Here is a 16971-nt window from a genome sequence, read left to right on the forward strand (position 1 = left end):
TCCCTCTGACCCTCCCCCTTCTCATGTGCTCTCTCTCTCTCTCTCTCATTCTCTCTCTAATAAATAAAATCTTAAAAAAAAGAAAAAGAAATGAAACACTCTGAGTGATTAAGAAAAAAAAAAAGCTCCCATCCTTTGTTCTGAACTTGTGTTTACAAAGAAATGAGGAGCAATATTAGCATGTGTACATGCTGGGCCTATGCCAAACACAACATCCACTTCAATGTGATGATGCCATGGATGTGGAGATGCAACCAACTACACAAACAGCCTGGACCACAAAGACCACACAACCAGTGAGCCAGCTCTGACCAACACCGAGCACACAGGCCAGTGAACTTTGGGGACAAGCTGCAGTGGAAGCTCACTGAAACATGGGTTTAACACATAGCTGGTGCTGTGGGGGAGAAGGGAGAAAAAGAACAAGACACAATTACAGAAGTGGCACCTGGGTGGCTCAGTCGGTTAAGCAACTGCCTTCGGCTCAGGTCATGATCCCAGGGTTCCGGGATTGGCCCCACTTTGGTCTCCCTGCTCAGTGGAGAGTCTGCTTCTCCCTCTGACCCTCCCTCCTGCTCTGCTCTCTCTCTCTCATTCTCTCTCTCTCAAATAAATAAAATCTTTTAAAAAATTATAGGAAAATCCCCAATTGGAAGGTAACCGGAAGGACTGTGAACCTAAGACAGGAAAATTAAAAAACTGAAGAGAATAAAATAGGATCATTATCACTGAATGACAGATGCTAACAGCAACACCGACAACTCACACTAGAGCACTTCCATAGGAGGAAGGGTATTTTATAAACTTCAGAATCAGCAACCACCCACCACAAATTAATTATCTGTGAAATGCTAATGGTTAGGCATGCATTACCTTCTTGGCATAGAGGACAATTTTTTGGAATTGGCCTGTTTCTGCAAAACACTGGATAACTTTGCTCGGCACATTCGCCCGAAGATACACACTCAGGGCGAGTGTAGGGTCTGCAGTTTTGACCAAATCTCCAAGTTCTTCTGAACACTCCAGCTGTGGTGTGCCAAAGAGACAGGGCAAGATTAGGATCAGAAGAGCCTGTGACCTCATTTTCAAATGGTGCTGAGGGTTGTGATTTCATAAGTGTTTGTACCTTATCTTCTTTCAGCCACTTTTCTAAGAGTTGTTTGCGTCCCTGCTGAAGCACTGGACGGCAAAGTTCTAAGGATTCAAGTTTATTGAGCTGACCCTGGTCAAGCAGGATTCCAAAGTACTGGAGCAAAGGAGAGGCCTGCCCAGGCTGGGCAGGAATACTCTGGAACTTCCGAACTGTGTCACTGGTACGTAGGACTCCCTGATGACAAATGGAAATGTAGGTTGTTACGTTATAATCACAAGCTGTTCCTTTATTTAACTGGCCTGTATTAAAAAAAAAAAAATCTGGGGTGCCTGGGTGGCTCAGTCTGTTAAGCATCTGCCTTCGGCTCAGGTCATGATCTCAAGGTCCTGGGATCGAGCCCCACTGTCGGGCTCCCTACTTGCAGGGAACCTGCTTCTTCCTCTCCTCCCTGCTCATGCTCTCTCTCGCTGTTTCTCTTTCTCAAATAAATAAATAAATAAAATCTTAAAAAAAAATCTGCCAATGAAATTCCACACTGAATTAATTGTCAGGGACAGAAAGTCCTCTACCAAGGCAATGGCTTCCACCTTCAGCAAAAACCACAAACAGGGGGGCCTGGGTGGCTCAGTTGGTTGAGCCTCTGCCTTTGGCTCAGGTCATGATCCCAGGGTCCTGGGATCGAGTCCCACATCGGGCTCCTTGCTCAGTGAGGAGCCTGCTTCTCCCTCTGCCTGCCGCTCCCCCTGCTTGTGCTATCTCTCTCTCTGACAAATAAATAAATAAAATCTTAAAAAAAAAAGACCACAAAAACAGTGGGTCTCAGTCCCACAGGTGACTTCTAGCAAGGGGAAGAATTAGGCTTCTAAATCAGCCTTGCAGTAGTGAAGTTCTACCACCATCACATTCTAATTCAAAATACTCAAAGTCCTGGGTGAAGACTAGAAATGGTTAGAAATGGTTTGCTCATAAACATCACTTGAAAGACAGAAAAATCCCTTTCAAGGAGAAGCAACTCAAAACCCTTTATCTGCTCAGAAGCAGAACTAGGCCCCAGGACAATTTATCCTAATGAAATAAATAAAAAAATGCCCTAAGCAGTACTGTTACACTCCAGATGAGTGGAGAAGGTCAAGAGTAGAATGTGACTAAATAAAGCACAGTACAACCACTTGATGTATAATATAGCTCTGCATTTTCTATGCTAAGAAGCTGGGTGTGAAATATGTATGCACATAGATAAGAACTGAAAGAGAATTTTTAAAAAAATGTTGTTGCAGCAGAATCATGCTTTTCATTGATTTGTCTCATTGTTGTCATGCCACTAGCGCAAAATTTTAAAGCTAATACAACTAACAAAACAGTTAAGATACTCCAACATCAGTAGTGGAATGCTTTTATAATTTATTTCACTCTCAGATTGGCGCACAGCATTTGAGGGCCGTTACCTTTGGTGCAGATGCTGCTACTTTGGCGGCTTCAGCATAGCTCCCCTGTGCAAAGAGGGTACTGAATTTTCTCACAAATAACTCCTCCGCCCCAGCCAGGTTGCTACGAATGGCCAAACGCAGACCAAGGTCTGGATTCTGAAGCACACTGGTTGCGTAATTCACAATGTTATCTTCCTCGATACAAATGGACAGCACCTATAAAGACCCAACAAGTGAGACTGGCCTAACCTAGAAAAGTGCTCCGTATACACATACTGCCAACATCCTGCTCGCAGGCACTGCAGTATCAGCAAAGTTCTAAGGCTCATCCTGCGTGTGCCCAGAACAATGGCTCTAACAGTGACAGGATGTACAGGAGCCAAACACCTAATGGAAACACAGCAGAATATCATGGTTGAGCTACAGCATGGTCAAGTGAGAAAAATACCAAGTTGCGTGCACACTGACCAGTGATGCATTCAAGATGACTCTGCCAAAATGGCCTATTTGGGTGGGGGAAACTGACAGTTTTTCGTCTCAATGTTCTTTAAAGCACAGATTTCCTTCTTTTACTGTCTTTTTGACTTTAGTAAGGTAATTTAGGTAGCACAGTACCTGCTTTTCAACCCTTCCCAATCAACCTGTGCCTGGCCTGAACATGTTAGTGGTGTGTATCAGAACCACCACTCCACTGGTAGAAGCTTTGGGCAGGAAGGGAGGTACTCTTCTCAAAATCAATCCTATGTTAAGCATGGTGCTGTCTGAGAGGAAAAGTAATGGTAGGAAGCAGAAGGGAGACATGGGTGTAAGCTGAATAACAGGAGCTAATTATATTTGACCACTTTCCTGAAGAAGGAGGAAAAGTTAAGCTCCAGTCCCCAGTGAATGGAAAAGGTGGGAGATGAACCCTCAAAGTTCCATACCTGTCCCTTTTTGTTGACACCGATAATTCCAGAAGTAGGTTCATGTGGAGCAGTGACAAAGATCGTGTCGGCACTAATACGGTTCATGTAGATGCACACACCAGACTCTAGGTCATACAGATGAAGATAGCCATACTTTGTGATCAAGTAAATAACACCATGTTTAGCTCCAATCTATAGAAAAACAGAGAACAACAGGTAAAAAGGAGAACCCAAATAGGACAAAAGAGCTCACAAATGATGAAAGAGGATCTTGAGTTCCTTAGCCCAACAGATCATTTATCACTGGTGGGAGCAGTGTGCTGCTGACACATGGATCCGAAGTTGATTCCAGTCATACCCACTTGAGAACTAGGTTTTTTTATTGTTATGTTAATCATCATATATTACATCATTAGTTTTTGCTGCAGTGTTCCATGATTCATTGTTTGTGCATAGTGCTCAATGGAGAATATGCCCTCTTTAATACCCATCACCAAGCTAACCCATCCCCCTACCCTCCTCCCCTCTAGAACCCTCAGTTTGTTTTTCAGAGTCCATCGTCTCTCATGGTTCATCTCCCCCTCTGACTTACTCCCCTTCATTCTTCCCCTCCTGCTATCTTCTTTTCTTTTTTCTTAACATATGTTGCATTATTTGTTTCAGAAGTACAGATCTGTGATTCAACCGTCTTGCACAATTCACAGCGTTCACCATAGCACATACCCTCCCTAATGTCTATCAGGCAGCCACCCCATCCCTCCCACCCCCCACCACTCCAGCAACACTCACTTTGTTTCCTGAGATTAAGAATTCCTCACATCAGTGAGGTCATATGATACATGTCTTTCTCTGATTGACTTATTTCACTCAGCATAACACCCTCCAGTTCCATCCATGTCGTTGCAAATGACAAGATCTCATTCCTTTTCATGGCTGCATAATATTCCATTGTGTATATATACCACTTCTTTATCCATTCATCAGTTGATGGACATCTTGGCTCTTTCCACAGTTTGGCTATTGTGGACATTGCTGCTATAAACATTGGGGTGCACGTACCCCTTCAGATCCCTACCTTTGTATCTTTGGGGTAAATACCCAGTAGTGCAATTGCTGGATCGTATGGTAGCTCTATTTTCAATTGTTTCAGGAACCTCCATACTGTTTTCCAGAGTGGTTGCACCAACTTGCATTCCCATCAACAGTGTAGGAGGGTTCCCCTTTCTCTGCATCCCCGCCAACATCTGTCGTTTCCTGACTTGTTAATTTTAGCCATTCTGACTGGTGTGAGGTGGTATCTCATGGAGGTTTTGATTTGGATTTCCCTGATGCTAAGCGATGTAGAGCACTTTTTCATGTGTCTGTTGGCCATTTGGATGTCTTCTTTGGAAAAATGTCTGTTCATGTCTTCTGCCCATTTCTTGATTGGATTATTTGTTCTTTGGGTGTTGAGTTTCATAAGTTCTTTATAGATTTTGGATACTAGCCCTTTATCTGATATGTCATTTGCAAATATTTTCTCCCATTCTGTCGGTTGTCTTTTGGTTTTGTGGACTGTTTCTTTTGCTGTGCAAAAGCTTTTTATCTTGATGAAATCCCAATAGTTCATTTTTGCCCTTGCTTCCCTTGCCTTTGGCGATGTTTCTAGGAAGAAGTTGCTGCGGCTGAGGTCGAAGAGGTTGCTACCCGTGTTCTCCTTTAGAATTTTGATGGACTCCTGTCTCACGTTTAGGTCTTTCAACCATTTGGAGTCTATTTTTGTGTGTGGTGTAAGGAAATGGTCCAGTTTCATTCTTCTGCATGTGGCTGTCCAATTTTCCCAACACCATTTGTTGAAGAGACTGTCTTTTTTCCATTGGACATTCTTTCCTGCTTTGCCAAAGATAAGTTGACCATAGAGTTGAGGGTCCATTTCTGGGCTCTCGATTCTGTTCCATTGATCTCTGTGTCTGTTTCTGTGCCAGTACCATACTGTCTTGATGATGACAGCTTTGTAATAGAGCTGGAAGTCCGGAATTGTGATGCCGCCAGCTTTGCTTTTCTTTTTCAATATTCCTCTGGCTATTCGGGGTCTCTTCTGGTTCCATACAAATTTTAGGATTATTTGTTCCATTTCTTTGAAAAAAGTGGATGGTATTTCGATGGGGATTGCACTGAATGCGTAGATTGCTCTAGGTAGCATTGACGTCTTCACAATGTTGGTTCTTCCAATCCATGAGCATGGAACGTTTTTCCATTTCTTTGTGTCTTCTTCAATTTCTTTCATGAGTATTTTATAGTTTTCTGAGTACAGATCATTTGCCTCTTTGGTTAAATTTATTCCTAGGTATCTTATGGTTTTGGATGCAATTATAAATGGGATCGACTCCTTGATTTGTCTCTCTTCTGTCTTGTTGTTGGTGTATAGGAATGCCACTGATTTCTGTGCATTGATTTTATAGCCTGCCACTTGACTGAATTCCTGTATGAGTTCTAGCAGTTTTGGGGTGGAGTCTTTTGGGTTTTCCACATACACTATCATATCATCTGCAAAGAGTGAGAGTTTGACTTCCTCTTTGCCGATTTGGATGCCTTTGATTTCTTTTTGTTGTCTGATTGCTGTGGCTAGGACTTCTAATACTATGTTGAATAGCAGTGGTGAGAGTGGACATCCCTGCCGTGTTCCTGACCTTAGGGGAAAAGCTCTCAGCTTTTCCCCATTGAGAATGATATTCACTGTAGGTTTTTCATACATGGCTTTTATGATATTATGTACCCTCTATCCCTATACTCTGAAGAGTTTTGATCAAGAAAGGATGCTGTACTTTGTCAAATGCTTTTTCTGCATCTATTGAGAGGATGATAGGGTTCTTGTTCTTTCTTTTATTAATGTATTGTATCACGTTGATTGATTTGCGGATGTTGAACCAACCTTGCAGCCCAGGGATAAATCCCACTTGGTCATGGTGAATAATCCTTTTAATGTACTGTTGGACCCTATTGGCTAGTATTTTGGTGAGAATTTTTGCATCCATGTTCATCAAGGATATTGGTCTGTAATTCTCCTTTTTGATGGGGTCTTTGTCTGGTTTTGGGATCAAGGTAATGCTGGCCTCATAAAATGAGTTTGGAAGTTTTCCTTCCATTTCTATTTTTTGGAACAGTTTCAGGAGAATAGGTATTAATTCTTCTTTGAATGTCTGATAGAATTCCCCTGGGAAGCCATCTGGCCCTGGGCTTTTGTTTGTTGGGAGATTTCTGATGACTGCTTCAATTTCCTTAGTAGCTATAGGTCTGTTCAGGTTTTCTATTTCTTCCTGTCTCAATTTTGGTAGTTGATACATCTCTAGGAATGCACCCATTTCTTCCAGGTTATCGAATTTGCTGGCATAGAGTTGCTCATAATATGTTCTTAGAATTGTTTGTATGTCTTTGGTGTTGGTTGTGATCTCGCCTCTTTCATTCATGATTTTGTTGATTTGGGTCATTTCTCTTTTCTTTTTGATCAGTCTGGCCAGGAGTTTATCAATCTTGTTAATTCTTTCAAAGAACCAGCTCCTAGTTTCGTTGATCTGTTCTACTGTTCTTTTGGTTTCTAGTTCATTGATTTCTGCTCTGAGCTTTATTATTTCTCTTCTCCTGCTGGGTTTAGGCTTTATTTGCTGTTCTTTCTCCAGCTCCTTTAGGTGTAGGGTTTGGTTGTGTATTTGAGACCTTTCTTGTTTCTTGAGAAAGGCTTGTATTGCTATATACTTTCCTCTCAGGACTGCCTTTGCTGTATCCCAAAGATTTTCAACAGTTGTGTTTTCATTTTCATTGGTTTCCATGAATTTTTTTAATTCTTCTTTAATTTCCTGGTTGATCCATTCATTCTTTAGTAGGATGCTCTTTAGCCTCCATGTATTTGAGTTCTTTCCGACTTTCCTCTTGTGAATGAGTTCTAGTTTCAAAGCATTGTGGTCTGAAAATATGCAGGGAATGATCCCAATCTTTTGGTACCGGTTGAGACCTGATTTGTGACCTAGGATGTGATCAATTCTGGAGAAGGTTCCATGGGCACTAGAGAAGAATGTGTATTCCGTTGCTTTGGGATGGAATGTTCTGAATATGTCTGTGAAGTCCATTTGGTCCAGTGTGTCATTTAAAGTTTTTATTTGCTTGTTGATCTTTTGCTTAGATGATCTGTCCATTTCAGTCAGGGGGGTGTTAAAGTTCCCCACTATTACTGTATTGTTGTCAATGTGCTTCTTTGCTTTTGTTATTAATTGACTTATATAATTGGCTGCTCCCACGTTCGGGGCATAGATATTTACAATTGTTAGATCTTCTTGTTGGATAGACCCTTTAAGTAGGATATAGTGTCCTTCCTCATCTCTTATTACAGTCTTTGGTTTAAAATCTAATTTGTCTGATATAAGGATTGCCACCCCAGCTTTCTTTTGGTGTCCATTAGCATGGTAAATGGTTCCCCCCCCCCCACTTTCAATCTGGGAGTGTCTTTGGGTCTAAAATGAGTCTCTTGCAGACAGCATATGGATGGGTCTTGTTTTTTAATCCAATCTGATAGCCTGTGTCTTTTGATTGGGGCATTGAGCCCATTTACATTCAGGGTAACTATTGAAAGGTATGAAGTTAGTGCCATTGTATTGCCCGTAAGGTGACTGTTACTGTATATTGTCTGTGTTCCTTTCTGACCTATGCTGCTTTTAGGCTCTCTCTTTGCTTAGAGGACCCCTTTCAATATTTCTTGGAGGGCTGGTTTCGTGTTTCCAAATTCCTTTCGTTTTTGTTTGTCCTGGAAGCTTTTTATCTCTCCTTCTATTTTCAATGACAGCCTAGCTGGATATAGTATTCTTGGCTGCATATTTTTCTCGTTTAGTGCTCTGAAGATATCTTGCCAGTCCTTTCTGGCCTGCCAGGTCTCTGTGGATAGGTCTGTTGCCAGTCTAATATTTCTACCATTGTAGGTTACATATCTCTTCTCCCGAGCTGCTTTCAGGATTTTCTCTTTGTCTCTGAGACTTGTAAGTTTTACTATTAGATGTCGGGGTGTTGACCTATTATTATTGATTTTGAGAGGGGTTCTCTGTGCCTCCTGGATTTTAATGCCTGTTTCCTTCCTCACATTAGGGAAGTTCTCTGCTATAATTTGCTCCAATATACCTTCTGCCCCTCTCTCTCTCTCTTCTTCTTCTAGGATCCCAATTATTCTAATGTTGTTTCGTCTTATCGTATCGCTTATCTCTCGAATTCTGCCCTCGTGATCCTGTAGTTGTTTCTCTCTCTTTTTCTCAGCCTCTTTATTTTCCATCATTTGGTCTTCTATATCGCTGATTCTCTCTTCTGCCTCATTTATCCTCGCAGTGAGTGCCCCCATTTTTGATTGCACCTCATCAATACCCTTTTTGATTTCGACTTGGTTAGATTTTAGTTCTTTTATTTCTCCAGAAAGGGTTTCTCTAATAACTTCCACACTTTTTTCAAGCCCAGCTCGTATCTTTAAAGTCATGATTCTGAACTCTAGGTCCGACATTGTACTAATGTCCGTATTGAGTAGGTCCCTGGCTGATGGTACTACCTCTTGTTCTTTTTGCTGAGGTGATTTTTTTCGTCTTGTCATTTTGTCCAGAGGAGAATGGATGAATGAGAGAACAAAATGCTAACAGGTTAACAACGTCCCCAGCAAATATACTCTATACAAATCAGAAAAGACCTGAAACCAGGGGAAAAGAAAGGGAAAGAAAAAAAAGAAAGAGAAAAAAAAGATAAAAACAAAAACAGAACAATACAAAAAAAGCAGAATATGATCAAATACGAGCAGGCTAGTGCATAGGTCAGTGCCACACACTAGATTTTGGGTGTATTTTGGTCTGTTAGAAAAAAGTGCCTCCTAAAATTTTAAAGGAAGAAAGACATATATGTAGAAAATAAGGGTTGATACAATGAAGGGATGGAAGATGACTGTAAAGATGAAAATTATAAAAGATTTTATAAAAGGAATTGATAAGATAAGTTGTTTGAAAAAAGAAATAAGATTTAAAAAAAAGAAAAAGAAAAAAGGGAGAGAATGTGATCAGACAGGAGACTAGAACAAAGCCATACACTAGTGATTTAGGGTATATTTTGAGCTGTTAGAAGAAACTGTATCTCAAAATTTTAAAGAGAGAACAACTTATATATATATGCCAAAAATAAGGGTAACTACTATGAAGGGATAATATATGACTCTAAAAATGAAAAATAAAAAATGTTTTTTTTTTTAAAAAGGGATTGATAAGATGTTGGTTGAAAAAGGGAAAAAGAAAAATTAAAAAAAAAAAACAGTTAAAAAATTAACTTTGATGAACTAATGAATCATGGTAAAAAAAAGCCATGAATTCTATGTGCAGTATTCCCCTAGCACTGGAGTTCTTCCGTTCTCCTTGATCGGTAAACTTGGTCTTGGCTTGCTGGCTGTTCGTGCTGATCTTCTGGGGGAGGGGCCTGTTGCCCTGGTTTCCAAATGTCTTTGCCGGAGCCGGAATTGTCCCGCCCTTGTCGGTCCGGGCTAAGCAAGCTGCTCGGGTTTGCTCTCAGGAGCTTTTGTTCCCTGCAAGCTCTCGGTACAGCTCTAGAGGACCAGGGCGAAAATGGCGGCCTCCCAATCTCCACCCGGAGGAGCTGAGAACTCGGGGACCTGCTCCTCAGTGTGCCCCCAGAGAAAAGGAGTCACTCCCGTCTCCCTGGTCTCCGGCCGTACTCTGTGCTCACCCGACCTGTGACCCAGCGTTTGTATCTCTGGCACCCGACCCCGTGTGGAGTCTCCAAACCCAGCAGATCCCTGCGGTGCGCTTCGGCGCCGCTCCTCCCGGGGGAGGAAGGGGAGTCTCCCCGGCTCTGCCGCTTGTTGGGAGGAGAAGTGGCCCGACTGGGCCGCGGATCACAGTTTATGGCAACCCTGAGCTCAGAGCCCGCGACTCTGCTCCGTCTCTGCAGCCGGCTTCCCCGCTCCGATACCTGGGAGCTCTGCTGCACTCAGGCACCCCGGTCTTTCTGTGACCCCGAGGGTCCTGAGACCACACTGTCCCGGGAGGATTCCGCCCCCCGCTTAGCCACTGCAGCGACGTCGCTCCGCGCAGCCGACTTCTAAAAGTTCTGATTTTGTGCTCTGTGGCTCTATCACTTGCCAGAAGCGGCCGACGGAGGTCCCCTCCCCCGCCGTCTATCCTCCCAAATTCACTTCTCCGGATTCACTTCTCCGCATGTCCTACCTTCCAGTAAGTGGTCGCTTCTCTGTTCAGAGAGTTGTTGCTACTCTCCTCTTCGATCTCCTGTTGAGTTCGTAGGTGTTCAGAATGGTTTGATCCCTATTCAGCTGAATTCCTGAGACCAGATGAAATCTAGGTCTCCTTCTCCTCCGCCATCTTGCTCCACGCCCCCCCCCTGAACTAGTTTTAAAGCCGATATTTTCCCTGACTCCTCTCAAATAAAGGTCCAATAAATAAGGCTATTCCATTTGTCTTTCAGGTCTAACTATCCTCTCCCCCACTTCCTTACCAAATCCCTTTAGAAAAAGCAGTGACCTCATAAAATAAGGAGAAAGTTCTGGATAAACTTAAAAAAATTGTAAAACCTATAGTAACTTTATTTTTTAACAAGTTTATTTATTTTAGTAATCTCTACACCCCAAGTGGGACTCGAACTCAGAACCCCAAGATCAAGAGTCACATACTCTTCCAACTGAGTCAAACCTGTAGTAATTTTAAAAATATGATAGTAAAAAATAGGGGCACCTGGGTGGCTCAGTTGGTTAAGCGGCTGCCTTTGGCTTAGGTCATGATCCCAGAGTCCCCGGCGGGCTCCCTGCTCAGCGGGGAGTCTGCTTCTCCCTCTGACCCTCCCCCCTCTTGTGTGCTCTCTCTCACTTTCTCTCTCTCAAATAAATGAATAAAATCTTAAAAAAAAAAAGTGAGTACCAGCATAGGAAGAAACAGAAACAAACAGAATTTAACTGAGAACCCTGAAATAGAATCAAACATATATAAGAATTTAACATGAATGAGTAGATATTTCATATCAGTGGAAAAGAGACTTTAACCAGTATAAAATGCTGATATAACCAGCTAGCTATATGGGGATGCGGGATGAGTGTAAAGAACTGGCTCTTTGGGCGCCTGAGTGGCTCAGTCGGTTAAGCATCTGCTTTCAGTTCAGGTCATGATCCCAGGGTCCTGGGATCGAGTCCCACATCGGGCTCCCCCTGCTCTGCGGGGAGTCTGCTTCTCCCTCTCCCTCTGCCTGCCGCTCCCTCTTCTGTCAAATAAATAAATAAATAGGAGCGCCTGGGTGGCTCAGTTGGTTAAGCAACTGCCTTCGGCTCAGGTCATGATCCTGGAGTCCTGGGATCGAGTCCCACATCGGGCTCCCTGCTAAGCAGGGAGTCTGTTCTCCCTCTGACCCTCTTCCCTCTCGTGCTCTGTGCCTCTCATTCTCTCTCTCAGTAAATAAAATCTTTAAAAAATAAATAAATAAATAAATAAATAATAAAATCTTAAAAAAAAAAGAACTGGCTCTTCATCTTATTCTTTAGATCAAAGTAAATTCCAGATGGGTCAAAGATTTTTACATAAAAAGTAAATAAAATGAAGTAAAAGAAATATGGGTGAATATTTTTATCACCTTGGGGTATAGAATTCTTTTCAAAACACGATACTAAAGCCACACAAAAATGCAAATCTTCCACAAGGTGGAACACACCACAAATAAACTTTTGCTATGACTAGGGAAAAGTATTTATTTGAAACACGCCAGGCACTTAGTATCTGAAAACTACACAGAGTTCTTACAAGATAAAGACCCCAAGAGAAAAAAAATGCCAAGATCAGGAAGAGGCAATTAACAAGATGTGTATGAGTGGACCCATCCCATCTTGACAATAATCACAGGAAGGGCATGAACATCACTGGACACAGTCCAGGGTGGTCATGCACATGCCCCTAACCCAGTAGTTTCACTTGTAGTTTATCCTTGGACTGAGCATTGGACAAAAATGCTCCTAGAAATATTTACTATAAACATAAATACCCAATGGGGGATTGTCTAAATGAGTTAGAGATATCCACAGAACAGATGATACAGACATTAAAACATTATATACATTTAATTGGTATGGGACGGTCTACAACACAGAGAAGGTCATAAAGCTGAAGGCCAGTGCCAAGCCATTTCATAAGACTCTATTTGTAGGGACGCCTGAGTGGCTCAGTTGGTTAAGTGTCTGCCTTTGCTCAGATCATGGTTCCAGGGTCCTGGAATCGAGTCCTGCATCAGGCTCCTTGCTCAGTGGGGAGCCTGCTTCTCCCTCTGCCTGTTGTTCCCCCTGCTTGTTCTCGCTCTCTCTCTGACAAATAAATAAAATCTTAAAAGAAAAGACTCTATTTGTATATATCTTCATAAATGCATGCATACGAAGATACTTCCAAAGGGGCAGTCACAATTATCAGTGGGGTAGGATTTCAGTTGCTATTTAATTCTATTGTTATGTTTATTGATACCATTGGACATTTATGGGCAACATGTATTTCTCTAAGACAGAAAAAAGGCCAATTTCACTTTGTGGAAAAAAATGCATTTGATCACATACCTATTTCTAGAAATCAAGCTTAAAAAATTACCGTTTAAAAAAAATTAGAAAAGAAATCATCAAGTATTGTCAGATATTTGAGAACAGAAAAAAGCAAATAGCTAAGCCATCCTACAACTATGGTACATCCCTAAAAATAAATGTTTACTTCTCAAAATATTAAAAAAGAATGTCATACCTTATGTCATACCAAATGCCTATGATGTACTGAGCAAAAGAGCAAAAAGGGAGAGTAGATTTATGATCTTACAAATATAATATGATCCCAATTTTGTTCAGAAAGTGTACCTAACTTTTTAAATATGACAAGTAGTGAGATCTTTGATGTATTTTACATCTAATTGGTTCAGCTACAGAGACTGTTTTCTTCTTTATATTTCTGTACTACAGTGAACATCTTCTCCTTTATAATAAAAAGGAGAAGGCCTGGGACTTTGGTATGTGAGTTGGACAAAGTACCTGTTTGTATAAAAGAATGCTCCTTTCCAGAGAATGTTAAGATACCATGAGCTAGAATATGAGCATCGACGTTTTCTTCTCCATGTTCTATCTATTCAGGCATCTTCTGAAGCACAGGAACCTGCTACCTGCTGTTCCCCTCCCCCCGCCAGGTCCATATTTGTTCTAACTCATGTAGTGGGCAGCACATTCATACCTGCATAGCCACTGGGAAATCTGTCTGAGCCTCTGGAGGAAAAAACACATCCACAGCTTTCTTTACAAAAGGCTGGTTTCCTGCTGCAGGCTGTCCGACTTCAATTATGTGCAACTAGAGAAGAGATATAAGTCAATCCAAGTAAACATATTGGTGGCAGACTGATGCTAACCAATGCCCAGTGGTAAGCAGAGCCACAGCCCATGCTTTGTAGGGCTAATGATAAAACTTACATTCAAACAAAACAAGATAGTCTCTTGGTTGGAGTGCTCATGCTATTCACTAACCTGCTGCCCACCATCAAGGACACAGGAAAAACCAACACCAGAAACCTGAGCAATATTTAGTTCCAGCATGTTGGCCGAGTCACTTCTCCCCCCTCTGGGCTTTAGTGTAGAAGCCCATGAAACAGGGGGCTCTCCTGGACATGGCTCAGGCTAACACAAATCTGTTAGCAGACAAGATCTTGTAACTGAATGCCAAACTCACAAGACAGTAGATTGTGCCAAAGGCCTGAGAGTTTCTCAAGGTTATGCTTGGGGGGGTGAGGTACATAGGAATCTTTGGAGAATCAGGAAGAATGAGAGTGGATAAGGGCCTCCATCCCTGCTTTTATCAGAACACCTTCAAGTTCCACTCATCCAATGAAAATGTACCAAAGCTAAAACAAGCCTGGAAAAAATCACAAGTAGGGGTGAATCAGAGACACAAAACAAGGGTTGGAGGGGGGGTGTCCAGCAGAAGAAACTGACGATTGTACACTTAGACAATAGTTTGGATCTGGCCTGGCAGAGAGGAGGGGGAAACACCAAAGAGGCTTGAGGTAAGCAGAGAGATGGGCTAGAAGGGGAGGGCTGATGTAACAAGTGAGCAGGGGCCACTGCAAGTTAAGATGCAGGGAGACTAAAACTCCTAGCATACAGGCACTTTAAGAGAAATGGTAGTTTGGGAAAATTCTTTTTGAGGGGTGGGGTGGGTCTGAGGATCTAATAAATGACTATTCTCTAACCCAAATATGAATAACAAGGGCCTCATCTGCCAAAGATATGAGACTTGCTAGAGGACGGACAGTGGCAACAGAACAGAATGGAGCTCAAGAGCCGCGGTTTCTTGCTTCGGAGTTGGGAAGGATGTTGGCACTGTCAACAGAAGTGGGGGCATGGGTAAGGAAGCCAGGCTTCTTTAGGAGGTGGTGGGAGAAGGGCGCAACTATGGACAAGCAGTACCTGCCTGTGAGAAAGGAACAAGGAACTGGAGTCCAGACAAAACTCAGATCTACATGAGGAGACTACCGAGCCATTCCCATAAGTGCAGCTGGGCTGGATTGCAAGGTGCACAGGCTGAGAAAGCTACTGAAGGGACACACCTGCCACTGTGGTAGGGGAAGTGAGATTCAACCACAAAACGAGGCGGCTCTTGGGAAGGCTGCTGTGGGGGTCCCCGCCATGGAAGACCATTCCTAGCCACAGCTCTGCCCTGAGGGGACCTGCCTGCCTCACGGCTGAGTCCAGGAGATAAGTGGGCACACCTGTCTTACAGGGGGCTTGTTCTGATGTGCTCTTCTTCACAGGGAGCTCGGTGGGACAGGTTCTGCCCTTGCAAGGATGCCTGTGGCTGCCCAGCTCTGTCTGTGACAAGGCGGAAAGCCTCAGTCTAAAGTGATAGGGTAGAGCAAGCTCTTTGTGCAGGCTGATATTTTTGCCTGACTCCTATTTTTCTACTGGTTCTCAACTAAGGAGGGCATGATGTATATTACACAGGAGACCAAAGTATCCAATTAAGAATATTTAAGATGAGGAAGTTTGGGACCACATACTGATTTAGTGTTCTTCTTTGGGGAACACTTCAGGGCTAGTGACGAACTCAAAATAATGATTTCATGAAGTATTTCTGACAAGAGTATACTAAGATAAGGACCATGTTTTGAGGCCACTCTTCAGGTGAGTGATGCAACCCTGGAACCGCAGGTCTCCCCAACATCCTGAACTCTTATACCTCACATCTCTGCCCATCGCAGCCCTGCCAAACAGATGCTAGCCATGTGCTCGAGCCTAATAAAACTCAACCTGCTCCCAGAGCATGGCCTCCTCTCTGCAGCTCCCCTGGGGTCCCACCCCAACCCCACCACCTGGCCAGAACCACATAGGACTCACGCCTTAGGTTAGGATAGCATGCACTGGTTCTTTCACAGCTGTTGCCTCCATGAGACTGCTGTGTGAAAGCAGAAACCATGTGTGCCTAGCCCATGCTCAACAGCCTCTCAACCAGGATTTTTAGGGCAAAGGGACCAATTAATTGGTAGCTGACCTCACGTTACTGATTTTACAAAGACTGGCAGTGAAACCACCAACATGACAATAGGTGAGTTGTTCTAAATACTGTTAAGGGCCTTCATTTACATGAAGCACCTGCAGGTCGTTGCCCACTCCCAATTATAAACTGGTTTTGAAATGTTGGCTAAGTAGCTACCAATTTACACTTGTACAGACTCCTAACACTGACTCAGGACACTTTTCTGAGGGAGAAGACAAAGTGGAGAGCTTACCTTGCCCCCTGCGGGACTACGAACAGCAAAGCAGAAAAGAGTGGCAGGCTTGGTATTCCCCTCACTCTTGAACTCTGCAAAAGCAGCAGCATGGCCTTCTATGGGTTGTGAAACCTTCCTGTCCACAGAGTAGAGCTGCATTGCCCCAACTACACGGTTTTGCTAAGACAAGACATTTTGCAATGAAAGAGAGAAAAGAGAGGATATAAATTGTTAAAATAAATGTTTCTAAAATGAAAGTTTCATACGTTGATATAGTTTCTCTAATAAAAAACAAGCCTATTAGATATTAACGACACGATATAACTCTAAATTTGATGTGGAAAGATGGCTGCAAACACCAGGGGAAAAAATAAGACTACAAAACAGTAAGATAGATGGTCCCAAACTGTTAAACGTAAAATGTGTGTATACACATAGGTATGCGTTTATACATATGTCTGTGTATATGTGTAAGTGTACATTCAATGTTTGTACATGTATATCTATATATACATACATTCTATGCATACACATAAGTATTCATATAAAGTAAGCCTTGGGAAGAAAAACTCTAAAGTGTTAAAAGAGTAGTTTAATCAGGAGGAAGAGATTATGGGCTAATTTTGATAATTGGGTTTTCTGAAATTTATAAATAGCAAAAATTATATTTAATAAACCCCAATAAGGCTACTATCTTTTATAAAACTTAGAACTTACATTTTCTAGCAAAGAATTTCAATACATTTGTATCCGATATCAAATG

General features: G+C 42.4%; 1 protein-coding gene across 6 annotated transcripts in view; it reads right to left on the minus strand.

Annotated features, from left to right (window-relative positions):
• The window catches only part of CLTCL1 (clathrin heavy chain like 1), a 101146-nt gene that overhangs the window by 49553 nt on the left and 34622 nt on the right, over positions 1-16971 (minus strand). For all 6 annotated transcript variants that reach the window (XM_027577458.1, XM_027577453.1, XM_027577456.1 and 3 more), the window contains 6 exons: positions 16227-16388; positions 13682-13795; positions 3444-3617; positions 2539-2736; positions 1127-1327; positions 874-1026 (listed from right to left, as the gene is read on the minus strand). In XM_027577458.1, coding sequence (XP_027433259.1) covers positions 874-1026; positions 1127-1327; positions 2539-2736; positions 3444-3617; positions 13682-13795; positions 16227-16388 — 1002 coding nt within the window. The remainder of the gene's footprint in view (positions 1-873; positions 1027-1126; positions 1328-2538; positions 2737-3443; positions 3618-13681; positions 13796-16226; positions 16389-16971) is intronic.

The sequence above is a fragment of the Zalophus californianus genome, chromosome 14 (genome assembly GCF_009762305.2).
Source record: "Zalophus californianus isolate mZalCal1 chromosome 14, mZalCal1.pri.v2, whole genome shotgun sequence".
Lineage (NCBI taxonomy): Eukaryota > Metazoa > Chordata > Mammalia > Carnivora > Otariidae > Zalophus > Zalophus californianus.